The 15,468-nt window shown below is 44.5% G+C and overlaps 1 protein-coding gene across 1 annotated transcript in view; it reads left to right on the top strand.

Moving 5' to 3' along the window:
• The window catches only part of NAPG (NSF attachment protein gamma), a 30,699-nt gene extending 19,932 nt beyond the window's left edge, over nt 1–10,767 (top strand). The window contains exons 9-12 of the mRNA XM_047697464.1: nt 4,538–4,616; nt 6,457–6,536; nt 7,094–7,223; nt 8,514–10,767. Coding sequence (XP_047553420.1) covers nt 4,538–4,616; nt 6,457–6,536; nt 7,094–7,223; nt 8,514–8,654 — 430 coding nt within the window. The 3' untranslated portion in view covers nt 8,655–10,767. The remainder of the gene's footprint in view (nt 1–4,537; nt 4,617–6,456; nt 6,537–7,093; nt 7,224–8,513) is intronic.
• The last annotated feature ends 4,701 nt before the right edge of the window (nt 10,768–15,468 follow it).

The following is a 15,468-nucleotide window of genomic DNA, read 5'->3' on the forward strand; positions in this document are numbered from 1 at the left end:
GTTAGTCCCTGAAAGTGTGTCTTTCATTCTTTCTTTTTTTAAAATTTTATTTATTTATTTGAGAGAGAGACCGAGATAGCGAATGGGAGAATGAGTGAAGAAGAAAGGAAGAAGTAGGTTCTCTGCTGAACAGAGAGCCTGACATGGGGCCCAATCCCAGGACCCTGAGATTATGACCTGAGCCGAAGGCAGACGCTTAACCAACTGAGCCACCCAGGCGCCCCACTGGAAGGGTTTCTTGCAAAACCAGAGCTGTTTGTGGTGATGGTCCCAGGTGTTGCAGAAAAGCTGAACTTTAAGATAGTTCCTAGAGTCTGACCCTTTGAGCAGGGTTTCACACTTGTAGAAACAGGGAATGGTATCCTGGACTTGACTAATTCTAGGGCAGACGGACACATTCTGACATACTTTCATCTCCTTTTCTCGTCCACTCCCCTAATGGTCCTCCCCTGAGTTCCCCAGTGTCTTTTTAGGGCCTGAGGCCCCTTAACTACTGAAGGCCTAAGAAGCATAAGTTGGAGGTAGCGGCAAAAAGTAAGCCTCCCCTCTGTATAGGCAGGGACTCTGCTTCCGCTTTCCTAGGGTCTTTCTGCTTTTGCATCTGCTCCCCTTCTGTTTTCCAGACTGAGATTAACTAAAGCTGGGTTGTAGGGGGAGTAGCAAAGGGGAGGAGGGGGCCAGGATCTCCCCAGGATGGCAGCTGAGCAGTGTTTTCCAGCTACACAGTCATATTTCTCTGGAAAGCTCCACCATGGAGTGGTGGTAGCCACTGTCATTCCCAGGAGTTACTGGTTGGTTGTGATGTGTGTAATGAGAACCATTATTCTAGAACAAATACCAAGTATTCTTCACAGTTGTGGAGAGTGGTATGGAGATGCTGGAAAGGTGGACATTTGTAAATCTAGGGCAACCAGTGCATCTTTTATTTACTTTGTGAATTTATTTTTTGCTTTTTTTTTTTTTTCATTTGTAGTAAAAATGCATTGAAAAATGATAGTATTTCATGCAATGTTTTGAAAAAAAATTATGGAAATAATTCAAGTTGTATAATATAAAAATTGATATAAATTTATTCAGCAGTGTTAAGGAATCTGATATTTGAAAACTACCACTGGGTATGGATAGTATGAAAGAATTATAAGTCAGCTGTCACATGAATTTTTTTTTTTTTTGCTATTTTATTTTATTTATTTTTTTAAATAATTAAAAAAAATTTTTTATAAACATATAATGTATCATTAGCCCCAGGGGTACAGGTCTATGAATCACCAGGTTTGCACACTTCACAGCACTCACCATAGCACATACCCTCCCCAATGTCCATAACCGCACCACCCTTTCCCTACCCGCCTCCCCCCGGCCACCCTCAGTTTGTTTTATGTCACATGAATTTTTGTAGTGCAGAGTGAGAAAGACCTGGAGGATTTTTATTAATAGATAGCTGAGAAAATTTATGTGATATTTGAATATTTTGAATGTATATTATCCTTATAATCTTAATTGGAGTTGCCATTTGTCTAAAAGAAAACAGTAATTTTGTGCTTTCATAGAAATATCTAATAGGGCATAGTATGCAATTTTAAATTTTATGTTTGTTACGTTGAGATAATATCTTATATTTTTATAGTAATATTTAATGCTAACTTAACAGTTGTTTATAACTAGTATAGCAAAATTAAATAACCTATTTAATATGTTTGTGTTAGTCTCCTGCTCTCCCCCATTTTCAGAGATCCATAATTCAGAAGTGAGTCAGAGTTAATTAGGTTGCATCTGTGGGGTCTTAAATCAGTCCCGTACCAGTGCCCTTGTTCCCTCCCTGAAAAGGCCTTTCTGGTTGATCTGACTAAGCAGAGACTACATTCCTATGCCATCCAGAGAAGTTTTGTGGCAGCTGAGCTGGTTGACAACACTGTGTGGTTAGCACTAGGTGAACCGAATCCAGAGCTTTCCAGAGCTTTGTCATGATTCCCAACAAGGAGGAGAGTCTGACTTCTCTGTCATTTAACCTCCCCCCCAACCTCAGCTGACTCCCCACTTCTAAGGCTCTCAGGCTCTTACCAGTTGACTGAGACAGTCATTAGATACTAAACTCAGGGAGGCCTGAGTGTGTGTTATGTGGAGTAGGTACTAGTTTAGTATAATCACTAGGTTTCCATCTTGCTTAATTTTGTCCTGTCCATTGTCATGCCAAGGTTTATTGGGTTTATAAGCTTAGTTGGCAATATGATGTGGGCTGAAAGTTTTGTAGGTAGTTAAACATATGTTCCAGACTTTAGAGGCAGTTGGGGCCAGAGGATGAGTTTTGAGTCATGGTGAGGGAGATATGAAAGCTGGGTTGCATGAAGCCCTGTGACAATTTCCTGTCGTATGCACATGATTTTTGTGGGCTTTACATTTTATTTTTAATTACAGGAAGATAAAAACAATTTATTCTCCTTTTAGCAAAATCAAATGTATTTTATTTTGTTAGGAGTATTAAGAATTACCTCTGGGTTTCATTATAATAACTTATGAATAATTTCCTGGATACAGTTGAAAACAGTTGGCTTTATATGTCAGTTTCATGGACTTTTAGCCAAGCTTGTTGATTTTTTTTTTTATTACACGTAAATATGTAGTATTTCTCTTAGATGGCTGTTTTGCTAGCTAGCTCTTAGCACATGGAAATGCTATTTTTATGCCAAGGAAATAATTAAGTCATGTGGGAAGAATGCAGCCTTTATACTTAAATATGTGAAAAATTCAAAACATTAAGATTTCTACTAGAATGATGTCATCTGGATGTTTATGTCCTGGTGTAATGTTTATAAAATAGTCTGGGATAAGCTCATGGTCATAATTAACAAATGATACAGGTATATATAATCCCTCATATTAATTTCCTTTTCTGTATGACAAATATCCACAAATCTAGCAGCTTAAAACAATATCACCACCATCTCCCAGGTCTGCAGGTTAGAAGTCCAGGCCCGGTATAGCTGGGTCCTGTGCTCAGGGTTTTACCAGGCCGGACCCAGGCATCCAGTCCGGTATGACTGCCATCTTATTCTAGGCTCACTGGTTGTTGGCAGGATTCCTTTCCTTGCAGCCAGAGGACACATACCCATGTTTTCTTGTTAGCTATTGGCTAGGGGCAGTTCTCAGCTCTAGAGGTGCTGTAGCCTGTAGATCCTTGGCCTGTGCCCTCCGGATGGTTTATAAGATGGTAGTTTGCTGCTGCTCCGAGATTAGTGACTCTCTTGACTTTCAATCCCTGATCTTTCAAGACCTCACTGATTAGGTTAGGCCCATCCAAACATTCTCTCTGCTTCGCTTGAGGTCAGTTGAGGATTGTCCTCACAAGAATGAGTTCCATCATATTCAGAGGTTGTGCCCACATTCAAGAGTGTGTATAGGAGTGTATATGAGGAGCAAGAATCTTGGGGAACAATCTTAGAAGTCTGCTACCATGCCCAATTTGTAAACTGGCTTTGTTCCCAGAATTTAGCATGTTGATCTTTGGAAATTCAGAATGCATTTCTCCAGTGAGCCTTATTGTATGAGGTAGTAAGTTACAAGGGCACAGTCCACAAAAATTCAATTTAACTCCTTTGAGTTAAACCAAGCCATACCATGTGTGTGTACATACATGCATGTGCACGGATCTTAATTGTTCACAGAAAAGTGTAGTATAACATTTTTATATTTTAATTTGGATTACAAAAGAGCTTTCCCCCCCGCTGCATCCTAACAGTGCAGACAGCTTGCCATTTTGGCTTTTAGGGTCAGAGAGATGGATGAGGCCTGCACACTTCCTTTAGATACAGGTCAGACACCAGGAAGAGAGTCCCCAGACAGGGACAGCGATACACCTGTACGAAGAGGTGAGGAGCTGCTTAGGGTGTGCTGGGCTTGAGTGGAAGGGGAAGGGCGAGGGCCTTGGAGGATTGGGGGAACAGTGCTAGTGATCCCTTTCCTCTCCATCCTGTCACCTGAGTGGGATGGAAGAAAAAGAAAACGGGTGAGAGGCCAATGTTGGGGATAAAAGGTGGCAGGAAGGACGTTTTCTCTGGGTCACTGAGGCTGTAGTGGAGATTCTGACAGTGAAGACAGAGTGGGAGAGGGAATTCTCTAGCAGGCAGCCAGTGCTCTTGGGGGTCTGGATGGCTTTATCGGAAGGAAAGAACTCTGGGATGATTAAATCAGGGCTTTTCTAATACTTTTCACAAAAGTTTGCAGAGCGGTTTGTTGTTGAGTTGGATAGATGCTCATTAGTGGATGATCTTTACCAGACTTAAACTACTCCATTCGAAGTAACCTGTCCTTGAGTTCTTCTGCTTTTTGTCTGTTTGCTTGATGCATGAACAGGCAAATCAGGAGTTTAAAAGATAAGCCAGATGTGCAGAGCTCATGGAAACTGTGTTGTAGAGCAGTTGCTAAAAATGCCTGATACCTTCTTACTTTTGCCAGAATCTGTAATATCAAATAGAACAGTGATCTCTGTTTTAGATCATTTAGAGCTGCCTTACTTGACATTTCTTCGTTTTTTCTTTAGGTTTGATGAGGCAGCACTTTCTATTCAGAAAGAAAAAAATATTTATAAGGAGATTGAGAATTATCCAACTTGTTATAAGGTATGTTTTGAAAGTGCTTATTTTTGGCTTTATATTTGTTAATTTTTCATATTGGTGTAGCTACGTGTGTATGACTGCAGTCCATGGATATTTTAAAAAATAATTTTGGCCAAGATGGAGTAAGCCCACTATAGCCTATCTTTCCTGCTGATTACAACTAAAACTTCTGGATAAAATACAAAAACTTCTGAACTCTGAAAAATAAAAGCAGGAGGAGTGAGCACTTGGAGAAGCGGCCAGTACGGGAGTGGGTTTCCAGCGTTTTCCCTGTTTTTTCTTGTGGCTTTCCTTGAGAGAAGTCCCCAGTCATGGAGCTGGGCAGCAGAGGCTCCAGCAGCTACAATGCCCAAGGAACCCATCTATCCAAAGTTTCTAACTGGGGGAACCGGGAAAAGCAGCCTCCTTGTCTTCTCTTGTTTCTCCCCTGGCTTTGCTCTGAGGGTGAGCCCTAGTCATGGAGCAGCGGCTGTGACAGTGGTGCGGCAGATGAAACACCCCAGGAGGCCGAGTCTCTTTGGTCAGAGGAGCTAGGACAGTGAGTAAGGAGTAAGGAGAAAGACCCAGGAAGGAGGGGAAGGGAATCCCGAGTGTGGGTATGAGCAGGTGCCCACACAAGTCCTGGGGTTACCCTCCAGCTCTGCATGTGGCAGACGGACCCAGAGCAGCAGAGCATAGGCTTTGAGAGTGGCAGTAAGATTTGATCACTGCCCGGGACTCCTGGCTCCCTGGCAGTACTCTTGCTTGGAGCTGAGCCACAGCTGCCAGCAGAGGCCCTGAAGACTGGAGCGGCCGCCTGCCACGGGGGCGCAGAACCTGCATCTGAGCCTGACTGCTGGCTTACCTGCTGAAAGCGTCCACACTCTCCTGAGAATTGTAGCAGAGTCTATGCAGCAGAACGCGCACAGTGTCTGGGGTGGTATCCCAGAACACCCAGCATGGTTGAGTCAGGAAAATGGCACCATTTCCCAACAGAAGACAACCAGTGCCTACCCAGAGATGACCCAGATGTGGAAATTACCAGGTCACTACTTCAAAGCTCCTATCTTAACTATTCCATGAGATGCGAAAGTAAACAGATGAATGGATGAAAGGACTGTGTTTTTGTTTTATTTTGTTTTAAATAGAAACTAAAAATGAACTAAATGAGAAATTTGGAACTGAAAAAGCAAATGTCTGCAGTAAAATATTGGATGATGGAGATGATAAAAGGTTCAGTGAACTTAAGGACAGATGGATAAAAGTCATCTGAAAATTAAAGAAAAAAAGATGGAAAAACACCTTTTGAAGAGCTGTTTGCCAATAAGATCTTACCAGTCACATCTTTGGTCTTATTAATGCCTTTGTTGGCTTATAAATAGTATTGTTCCTCTTATCTCAAGTTTTTATTTGTTCATTCACCTTTTTCCTATTATTTCTTTAAGAATTCTGTGAAGTGTTGTGGAGTCACAGGTCCTGCTTCAGGATTTTCCTTTTCAAGATTAAACCCATATAGACAGTTAAGAGAGATTTTCTTTACAACATGTGGTGGTTGTGTGCTAAGTTGTGTTAGTCGCTGTGGTCCTCAGACTGGCAGTATCGGGACCACCTGAGAGCAGTCTCAGGCTCGCCTCGGACCCCCCCAGATTACAGTCTGCATTTAACAGGACCCAGGGTGGTTTGTGTGCTCCGTGGAATTGCTGCAGGGTGTTCTCCCTTGCTCGTGTGTCCTGTGGAAGTTCCTAAGAATTTATCAATCTCTGTAGACAAAACAGGACTCTTAAAAGTTAAATTCCAGATGTCAGGATTGACTTTACTAATAAATAGATGTCAGTTTGGACCATAATCCCCTCTTTTGTTTTAGAAAACAATTGCTCAAGTCTTAGTTCATCTCCACAGAAATGACTACGTGGCTGCTGAGAGGTGCGTCAGGGAGAGCTACAGGTAAGATGTTGGCAGCCCTGCCGGACTTCTGCTGTGTTAACATTTCTACTTCTCGGTGTAAGGTCACTGCTCAGACAGCTGTTCTTGGCTATGAAGCTAGTTTTGGTTTTTAATAAATTTCATAGTGGTGGGAGGACTCGCGTACCATTTCAGCAGGATTTTTACAAGTTGGGATCTTTCCTGTGTTTTTCTCCTGGGGATTTCATGGGAGTGAATGACTAGAATGATTTTGTTCCCTTTGCCTTCCGAGAAAAAAAAAAGAAACAAAAAAAGAGTCAAGGAATATTCTCAGATTACATGTAACAGGAAGATCATTTCTTGTTGGAGGTGTGGTCCAGTCGGGGCACTGTTGACATTTCGGGCTGTCTAACTCTTTGCTCTCGGGCCTGTCCTGTGCATTGTGGGATGTCTGGAGCATCGCAGCTGCTAGCCACTTGTTAACAAGACTGTCTCCAGCTATTGGCAAACACCTGCTGGGGGGTGGGAGGCAGAACCCCAGGGGGTGGGAGACAGGCCCTGGGGGGCAGGTGGAGCCCTGTGACCCGTGCTTGCTGTAGCATCCCAGGGTTCAGCGGGAGCGAAGACTGTGCTGCGCTGGAGCAGCTTCTCGAAGGCTATGACCAGCAAGACCAAGATCAAGTCTCCGAAGTCTGTAACTCGCCACTTTTCAAGTACATGGACAATGATGTAAGTGCCTTTTGTCCTTCCTCTTGACAGGTGGAGGCCTCTAGTGAGATGATTTTTCTCCTATGGACTTGTGAGATTTCCCCCTCTATTTTATACCTTCAACCACTGCTTACAAAGGCATGTGGCATCGGCACTGAATTTGACCGCAGGCTTAGACGCGTCAGCCAGGCGCATGTACAGCCATTTCTCTTGCCAACTAATGGTGTTGACTGTATGTGTCTATTTTTTTAAAAAATATTTTATTTATTTATTTGACAGACAGAGATCACAAGTAGGCAGAGAAACAGGCAGAGAGAGAGGAGGAAGCAGGCTCCGCTGAGCAGAGAGCCTGATGCGGGGCTCGATCCCAGGACCCTGGGATCATGACCTGAGCCGAAAGCAGAGGCTTTAACCCACTGAGCCACCCAGGCGCCCCATGTGTCTATTTTTTAACTGGGCTCCATGTCTCAGCCTCTCCTACTACCCCTTGACCTCTGTAGGTTCCTTACTTTAAGTGTATTTTAGGCTTCCCTGTCTGAAAGAGGCTCAGTGGGTAGTGGCCTTTGTAATTCCTTAGACTTGTTGGAGGCCCCCCGCTGTGACAGCTGGTTGTGTGATGCCCCTTAGTAATTAACTCTCTAGACCTCCGCTGCTGGTCCCCCTGTCCTGCCTGCCTGTCCTGCGGATTAGAGTGGTCTGCCTGTGAGAAACGGCCTCACACACTGCTGTCTGCAGAATGTGAGCTGTGACTGGCTTTCCCTTTTCAGTAGACTTCTGAGCCCCTGTTCATTTGATTTGGTATCAGATCAGCTTGAGATCTTCAGTGTTGTTTGGTTGGTTGGTTGGTTGGTTGATTTCGTTTGTTTGTTTTTCTGTAAGGATGTATGTAGAAGGAATCTGTTTTTGTTTTTGTTTTTTTTTCCAGATACAGTCTTACGTAGGCTTTTGTAAGTCTGATTATTTTTAAAGACTTTGTCCCTAGTTTAACTCTTTTCATTTACTCAGCAGATCTTTATTTTGTAGGCACTGCAAGTATTACTTAACTGTGTGTGTCCCGATTATCTCCCATTCCTAAGTGTGGCACGTAACTGAAATTTTTACCAGTTGTGTACCTGTCATGTCATGGTCACAAGCCATCTGATGGCAGTGCAGTAGTGAATTCCGTTGTGGTGGCTTTTCCATCTAAATGGTAGTATTGGTTTTCCTGAGGTAGAAAATGAAGATTTGTCTTTTACAGATAGCTGCTGTTGAAAGGGGACATGTTGAGATTTGGGTGACGGGGCTAGTGAGAACATGCTTTGTCATTGACAGTATGCTAAGCTGGGCCTGAGTTTGGTGGTTCCAGGAGGGGGAATCAAGAAGAAATCTGCAGCACCACAGGCTAAGTCAGAGGGCGCCACCGCTCCCACCGCAGAGGAAGACGAGGACGAGTATGCGGGAGGCCTGTGCTAGGATCCTGCTTTGCCACAGAAAGGAAGAGAAGAATCCTGACACGCCATCCACAGACTTGGACCTTGTCTAAGGGGATCCAGACTTCATTTCAGTCATGCTTTTGAAAATGCTAATAAAGACTCAATGTTTAGTCTTCATTTCCCTGAGTACCCATTATGAAAACACTTTTTTTTCTTTCCATAAGAGCCTTTCTAAGATACCAGCAGGAATTAACAAAAATATACTGTCACATTTTAATACAGTTGATTTTTAAATTTGCAAGCCACCAATTAATGTTCTAAACAAAAGGGACACTAGGGATAGAAATTCTTTTCTCTTGGGCTTTTGTGATTTATTGTTACAGAATTTTCTTTGTGTTTTATTTAATAATTGCTGCTAAAAGTGAAGTTTACTGAGTTAAACAAAGTAGTATTTTAAACTTTTTTGAAAAGGAAGTTTATCCCCAGTGATAGTAGATACATTTAAATTACCAAATCTCGAAATCTCTTCAGAGGTAAGATTGGGACAGGATGCTGTTTTGAACCTTACACTATTGTTTAGCCCAATAAAAGGTACGTTTGAAGTCTTATGTGTAAGCTGAAAGTTTTGAAGCTATATTCAACTCCTTTTTGAAATCCATTTTTTTCCATCTAAAAAAACATGGCGGCTGTCCCCAAATGCATTTGGTTCTTAGCTAAATGGGAACTAATGAGGACTGTTGTGCATTCTAACAAAGGGATAATGTTCCTGTCAATCTAGAATATAGATCTTTCTTCCCTCCAGAATAATTTCTGATTCATCTAGAGCTGCAACAGGACAGTAACGTGATGGCTGTGCTGTGTATACCGCAGACGCGTAGCTGGAAAGGGAAGAACTGTTTCCGAAGTGCTTCTCTTGAGGAGAGTGAGCTGCCAAAATGTCAGTCCTCGTAGGTATTCGTAGAAGGCTGTTCAAGAAGCATTCCTTTTTGCTCATGCGGCTCTGCCCCCTACAGTGGTCCCCCGGTCGCACGCCCGTCTGCCTCTGCCTGGAGCCGGCCTTCAGCCAGTGCCGGTGTGCAGTGTGCTGCTCCCTGAAGACAGCACGGCCCATCGTGAAGCCTGGTTTAGCCCCAGCTGGTTCTGAGGGAGAGGAGGGCTCAGCCAGGATGGCCTCCTCTATGGCAGGTGCGCTGGGCAAAAGTCATTATTGAAGATCTGATTTAAGACACTAACAAACTTAATGCTTTGATTCCTCACATTACTTGCATAGTTCTGCGGGGAGCAGCTCATTTTCAGTAACTGTACGGAGACGAACGTTGACCAGTCCCAGCGAGGCTGCATGTAGACGTGTGCACTGAATGGCATGCTCGTATTTCTGAGAGCCCGCCATTGCTGCTGCGCCTGTTAGATCCCGTCGGAAACTTCGGGAGTCTTGAGGTTATGCTCATGTGAGCTAAGCAACCGTCTGTCTAAACAGATTTGGCAACGCTTAAAAGGTATCTTCGACCATTTGTTTATAGATTGTTTATGGACTAAGGTGTTAAGTTTTACATATTAAAAATGAGGAGTGATTGAGTGAATTCTGTACCAGCAGGGCAGCTGACCCGGAACAACATGAAACGCTCTATTTCTTTCAAGTGCAGCCTCTTCCCGCCTCCCTGCCCACACTTAGGAACTAACGAGCAAGACTTAGGGCTATTTCTTTGACGTCAGGGTTATTCTGTGTGGTGTCCAGGAAAGAGCCCTTGTTCCATCTTCATGCATTTTATTTTTCCATGTACAGAAGTCTTGATCCTGAGAGTGTGGTCAGGAGGGGGATATGTGTGTTTACAGCAGGAAAAACTTTTCCAGAACTCATGTCATCACTTTTACCAAAGTGGAAGCCTGCATGAATATGCTCAGAATCGAATACTTGGTGTTCTGTTATATTATAATTGAAGTCAATCTAGAAATATATTTAATATATTGAATGTATTTGTACATAGGCAGAGTAATATGGTATTTGTGTATGGAGTCTGTGCTTCCTATTTTTTCCAGTTCTTTGATGAGTCAGTATTAAATGTGTTGCTATGAAAATGTAGATTATTGCTTCTATGACAAGATAATTATAAAAATAAAATCTGAAACGATAGAAGTATGATTTATAACTGTTACTCATTTTGCTTTGCTTATTTCCTTTTTTTCCAAGGACACATTCTTAATTATTCATGTGATTCCAGCTGTGTTATACAAGGATGGTGTTTGGTTCTCTGCAATGATATGCTCTGTTCTTTGGGAGTCAGTTAAGTACCTGTAGTAGTTATTTTAAACTCTGAGCTTTAAAGAGACTGATCACCCAGTTACTACAATACTGTGCTATCTGCTACTTGGTGAGATGGGAGATTTTATATATCTTTCAAGAGAATCTTTCATTAAGGGAGGAAATGGAAAGTCAAGTGCCTTGCTTCCAGGATGGACCAGTTATTGTGAAGGGAGACTCTTGAGTTCCCTTTCCCCTGCCACTCAGATCCATAATGGTCCCTCATCCGTCCCTGAGAGTGGGAGCTGTGGAGCCCTCAGTTCCCCTACAATGCACCTGGAGCAGGAATGAGATCAGTTTCAGCTTCCAGAGCATGTATGTAGGGAATGTCCCAGGGTTTGGACATAAGTTGACTATTACTAATTATTCAAGAAATGTCTAATATATTTATAATTTATATTTGTTATATTTAAGAATATAAACCTGGAGTAAGGCACATTTTGCTGTAAAGTGTAATTAGTTGGTCTTTCAGAAGCATGTAGGACCTTACTGTTCAAAGTTGAAGGAAGCCATTTTGTGTGGCGGGGTCCTGGTCCCACCTGCCAGAGGGATCCCAGCTGGCGGTGCTGGATCTTGGGCAAGCTGGTCTCCTCACTTAGCCGCAGGGGCATCATGGCACCCACTTAACAGGGGGCTTTGAGGACTAAATGAGGTCACAAGTGCAAAGCACTTAACTGAGTCATTTTCAAATAGTAGGTTCTCAGTGATGAATGAAATTATGAACTTTGGGAGGGAAAAATTCAGTTAATAGTTCCAATTTTGACAGCCAAATTTTTTTGGGATCTTACACATTTCAGATTATAGTGTAAGTCATTTTATCTAAGACCTCATTTGATTTTCTTCATGGCCCGATTATAACTGAGAACAAGGCTTTTTGTTTTTTTGAAGATTTTATTTATTTGACAGACATAACAAGTAGGCAGAGAGGCAGGCAGTCGGGTGGGTGGATGGGGCGGGGGGAGGGAAGCAGGCTCTCCGCTGAGCAGAGAGCCTGATGCGGGGCTCGATCCCAGGACCCTAAGATCACGACCTGAGCCGAAGGCAGAGGCTTAACCCACTGAGCCACCCAGGCGCCCCGAGAATAAGCCTTTGTTAGGAACTCGTGTCTGTGCCCGTTGGCGCCTCCCAGTTACACCAACTGATGGACTGCTGCTCCCAGGCTCTGCACGTCCAGCGCGCTGCCAGACCTGCCTCTCCCTGACTTTCATTTGGATCCTGCATTGCTCCATGATCTCTTGGAGGCTGACCTCTGCTTGCCTTCCAGCCACGACCAGTGGCTCTGAACCTGGTGTGGAGTGGGGTGACAGCCCGACATCTCCCTCTTTGCTCTGGAAGTTGTGCTGCCATTTGGCCCTGGGGTGGGCCCTCCGGTCATGTTGAAACACCGTGTCCACACCTCCTGGCCACAGTGGTTTGCTCCCAAAGTTGGCTTCTGACTCAAGTGGAGCAAATTCGGGTTCATTCCCTCCCAGAGAGGGTGGGATTTGCTCTCGCTATCCCAATTGCTCTCTCTTCATCCTGTTTCACTTCCTAGAACTTCTCAATGCTTGCCATTATGCTATGTATGTATGAAGTTTATGGTTTACAAATGGTGAGTAAAATGTGAACTCCATGAGAGCACGGTCTTCATCCTCTTCCTCACCTGTGAGTCGTCCAGAATAGTTTTGGGCACATAGTAAGCATTAAATAAATATTAATAGATACATAAACAGAAGCACTCAACAAACGTTACTGTTTGCTTTTATTGAAACTGGCTGGTTTCCAGTCCTGCTCTTTGTCACTCTTAATTTGTATTAGCCAGTATTTACCCAGTGCTTTTCAAACCAAACAAGTGTAATATTACTAAGTTCATGAAAACATTTTTTAATTTATGGGCCTGTTTTCTGCCTCCCTCCATGCCTAATTTAGAGGGATGGGACATACCCTGCTAGATATTCTTAGGCCAAAGCACAAAAGATTTAAAGGTAGGCTCTCAGGGGGCTCCTGGGTGGCTCAATCAGTTTAGTGTCTGCCTTCAGCCCAGATCATGATCCCAGGGTCCTGGGATCGAGCCCCGAATCGGGCTCTCTGTACAGTGGGGAGCCTGCTTCTCCCTCTCCCTCTGCCGCTCCCTCTACTCCTATGTTCTAGCTTGCTTGCTCTCTCAAATAAATAAGAATCTTAAAAATAATAAAAATAATAATGATGTGCTCAGGAACTATGTGAGCACATGGAAATCATGCCTTCCAGGTTATCTTGGGTGATTTTCAGGCTGCAACTTCTCCAGATATCAGAGCCAAATCATAAAGTTGTTTTATTGCTTGAAGCTGAGGTACAGTTTGGCTTTGATTTCCCAGGGGTGATCCACTGGAGGGATGGTGATTGGGAAAGAAATGAAAATCTGAAACAAAAGTGGTCTGAGCCGCACTGTTCAAACCTTAGGACTTGTACACAGAAACCTTGCCTTACCTCTTGAAGCCCTTCACAAGCTCTTTCGAGAACCTGGGCTTCCAAGTTCAGGATTGGGAACATCCCCCAGCTTTATGTTTTTGCACTGAAGACCTTGACCGTGAGAACAGTCAGCATTGCCGTAACTTACTGTGTGAAGCTTGCAGAGGATTTCTGTTCAAAACCAACTAGTGTTTCACCTTGAGTGTGCTTAGGTTCAATCCTGGTGCCAGTAGCTCCTTTTAACTGTAGTGTAGGCCAGTGTTACTTGGAATTTGATAGAAAAAGATTTTAATTAAGGAGGTTTTATAAATGTCCCTGGGCAGAGTGATACCTCCCCAAATCGGGTAGATAAATAATTTTAACTTCAGGGCCAAAGTCAAATGCTAAGTGAACTCAACAACTGAACTGTGATGTTTAGAGCATTGTAGAATTAGCCACATATTTTGGCACATTCCCAGATTTGGGAACTGGTTTCGTAGCCGAGTTGCACTTTCCAACACCTTCAACAGCTTCCTCGGTCTCTGAAAGTTTTCCTCTGCATGTCTTCAACCGGCCCACCCTCACCTCTACAGAAGCCTCCTAGCTCAAGGTCCACCTGCACGACTTATGTGTGCCAGACAATTTTCTGGGCTCTGAGCAAAATGAAAGTATAGGCCCTTATCTTCAAAATAAGGAAAAAAAAAATCTATTTGTTTCCTCTGTGTCTCTGGCTGCCTGTCACAGTGTTTGCATCTGCTGTTCAGTATGGGTCTGTCAGGAGCATGCCCTCCTGGGGGCTGGGAGGCCCTGCTGTGCAACGAGATAGGAGGGCCCAACCCTGACCCTGCCCCCACAAAGGTCACTGTCGCAGTCCAGGCAGCCGTGGCTGGTGGTCAGGGAGCTGGCTGTTGAGAGCCCATCCTGTGAAGGTGGGAGGTGGACCCCCACCTGAGCCGAGGCTCCAAGGCCCTGGCACGTCTCCACTGGCCCATCAGACGTTTCTTATAAAACAGACCCAAAGACAAGATTATTGAGACATTCTCGACAACCCCAGGTGTGGGCCCTGTGAACATGGACCCTGTGCGTTTTCACTGGCCACCTGCCAAAGGCCAAAGGTATCTGAACCAAACCCAGTCATGTGGCCCCTGGGAAGCGGGGGCTTCAGCCCGGGTCCATATTTCTCCCTCCTGGCCTGCAGATGAGCATGTGGGGGGCCCTTTTACCCCAGCCCAGCTGTTACTCCATCCTGGAGGAGTTCCTCAGGGGCCCTGGGGATCTTAGTTCTGGAAGGTGGATGACGATGAATCCATCCAGCCCAGACGTCCTCTGGGTCACTAGCAGAGTGGGCCAGGCCTTCTAGGCTCTTCGCTGCAGAGTAAATAAACACAGATAGCGCTCCTTACGCTAATGTTGATCCCTTCTCATGATCCAGCTTCCTTGAATGATTAAGCTAAGAGACATCCCTGGGGTGAAGCGAGGGCCAGGGAGGTTTAAGGAAACCCAGACTTTTTCAGTTGTACAGTAGCAAAGCCAATAGAAATGCCTGGGAAAGGCTGCTGAAAACAGGATTCTTGTGTTTACCAACCGATCCTCTGGTGCTTCCCTCCCCAGCTGTGATTTTAGCCTGCCTGTGTCCACGGGTTTCCTGATGTTCGTGATTTGTTTCTCCTTCGCTTTCTCAAGTGCAGGGCACACCTCTGGAAATGTTCCCCAGACCCACACAGGAGCCAGAGGCCTCGCTCCTTAGAGATGCAAGGAGAGAAGCAGGGCAGGGAGAGGGCTTGACCAGTCCATCTGGAAGGAGACCTGAGGGTACCCGATGGGGATCTTGGAGAATGGGTGGAGAAGCAGAGTGGAGGAGACCTCAGACCAAGGCCGAGAGAAGCCGCCTGCCCACGTGGGAGGCAGGAAGCCCGTGAAACAAGCCAGAGCAAGCCACAGCTTTTCCGGGATCTAGAGGCGAGCTGGAGTCGAGGCGTGAACTGTGGAAAGCCTGACGCAGGATTAGCGCTCCCATGGAACCCCGGGTCTTAGACCCTCTCCAGATCCCACCTTGGGACAGAGCTCTGAAGACACACCTCATGCTGTTTCCCACCAGAAAACATTTCTGGAAAGGAAACTTTATTTGTCGCGTATTTCTCTCCTC

This window comes from Lutra lutra, chromosome 12 (genome assembly GCF_902655055.1).
Source record: "Lutra lutra chromosome 12, mLutLut1.2, whole genome shotgun sequence".
NCBI classification, from domain to species: domain Eukaryota; kingdom Metazoa; phylum Chordata; class Mammalia; order Carnivora; family Mustelidae; genus Lutra; species Lutra lutra.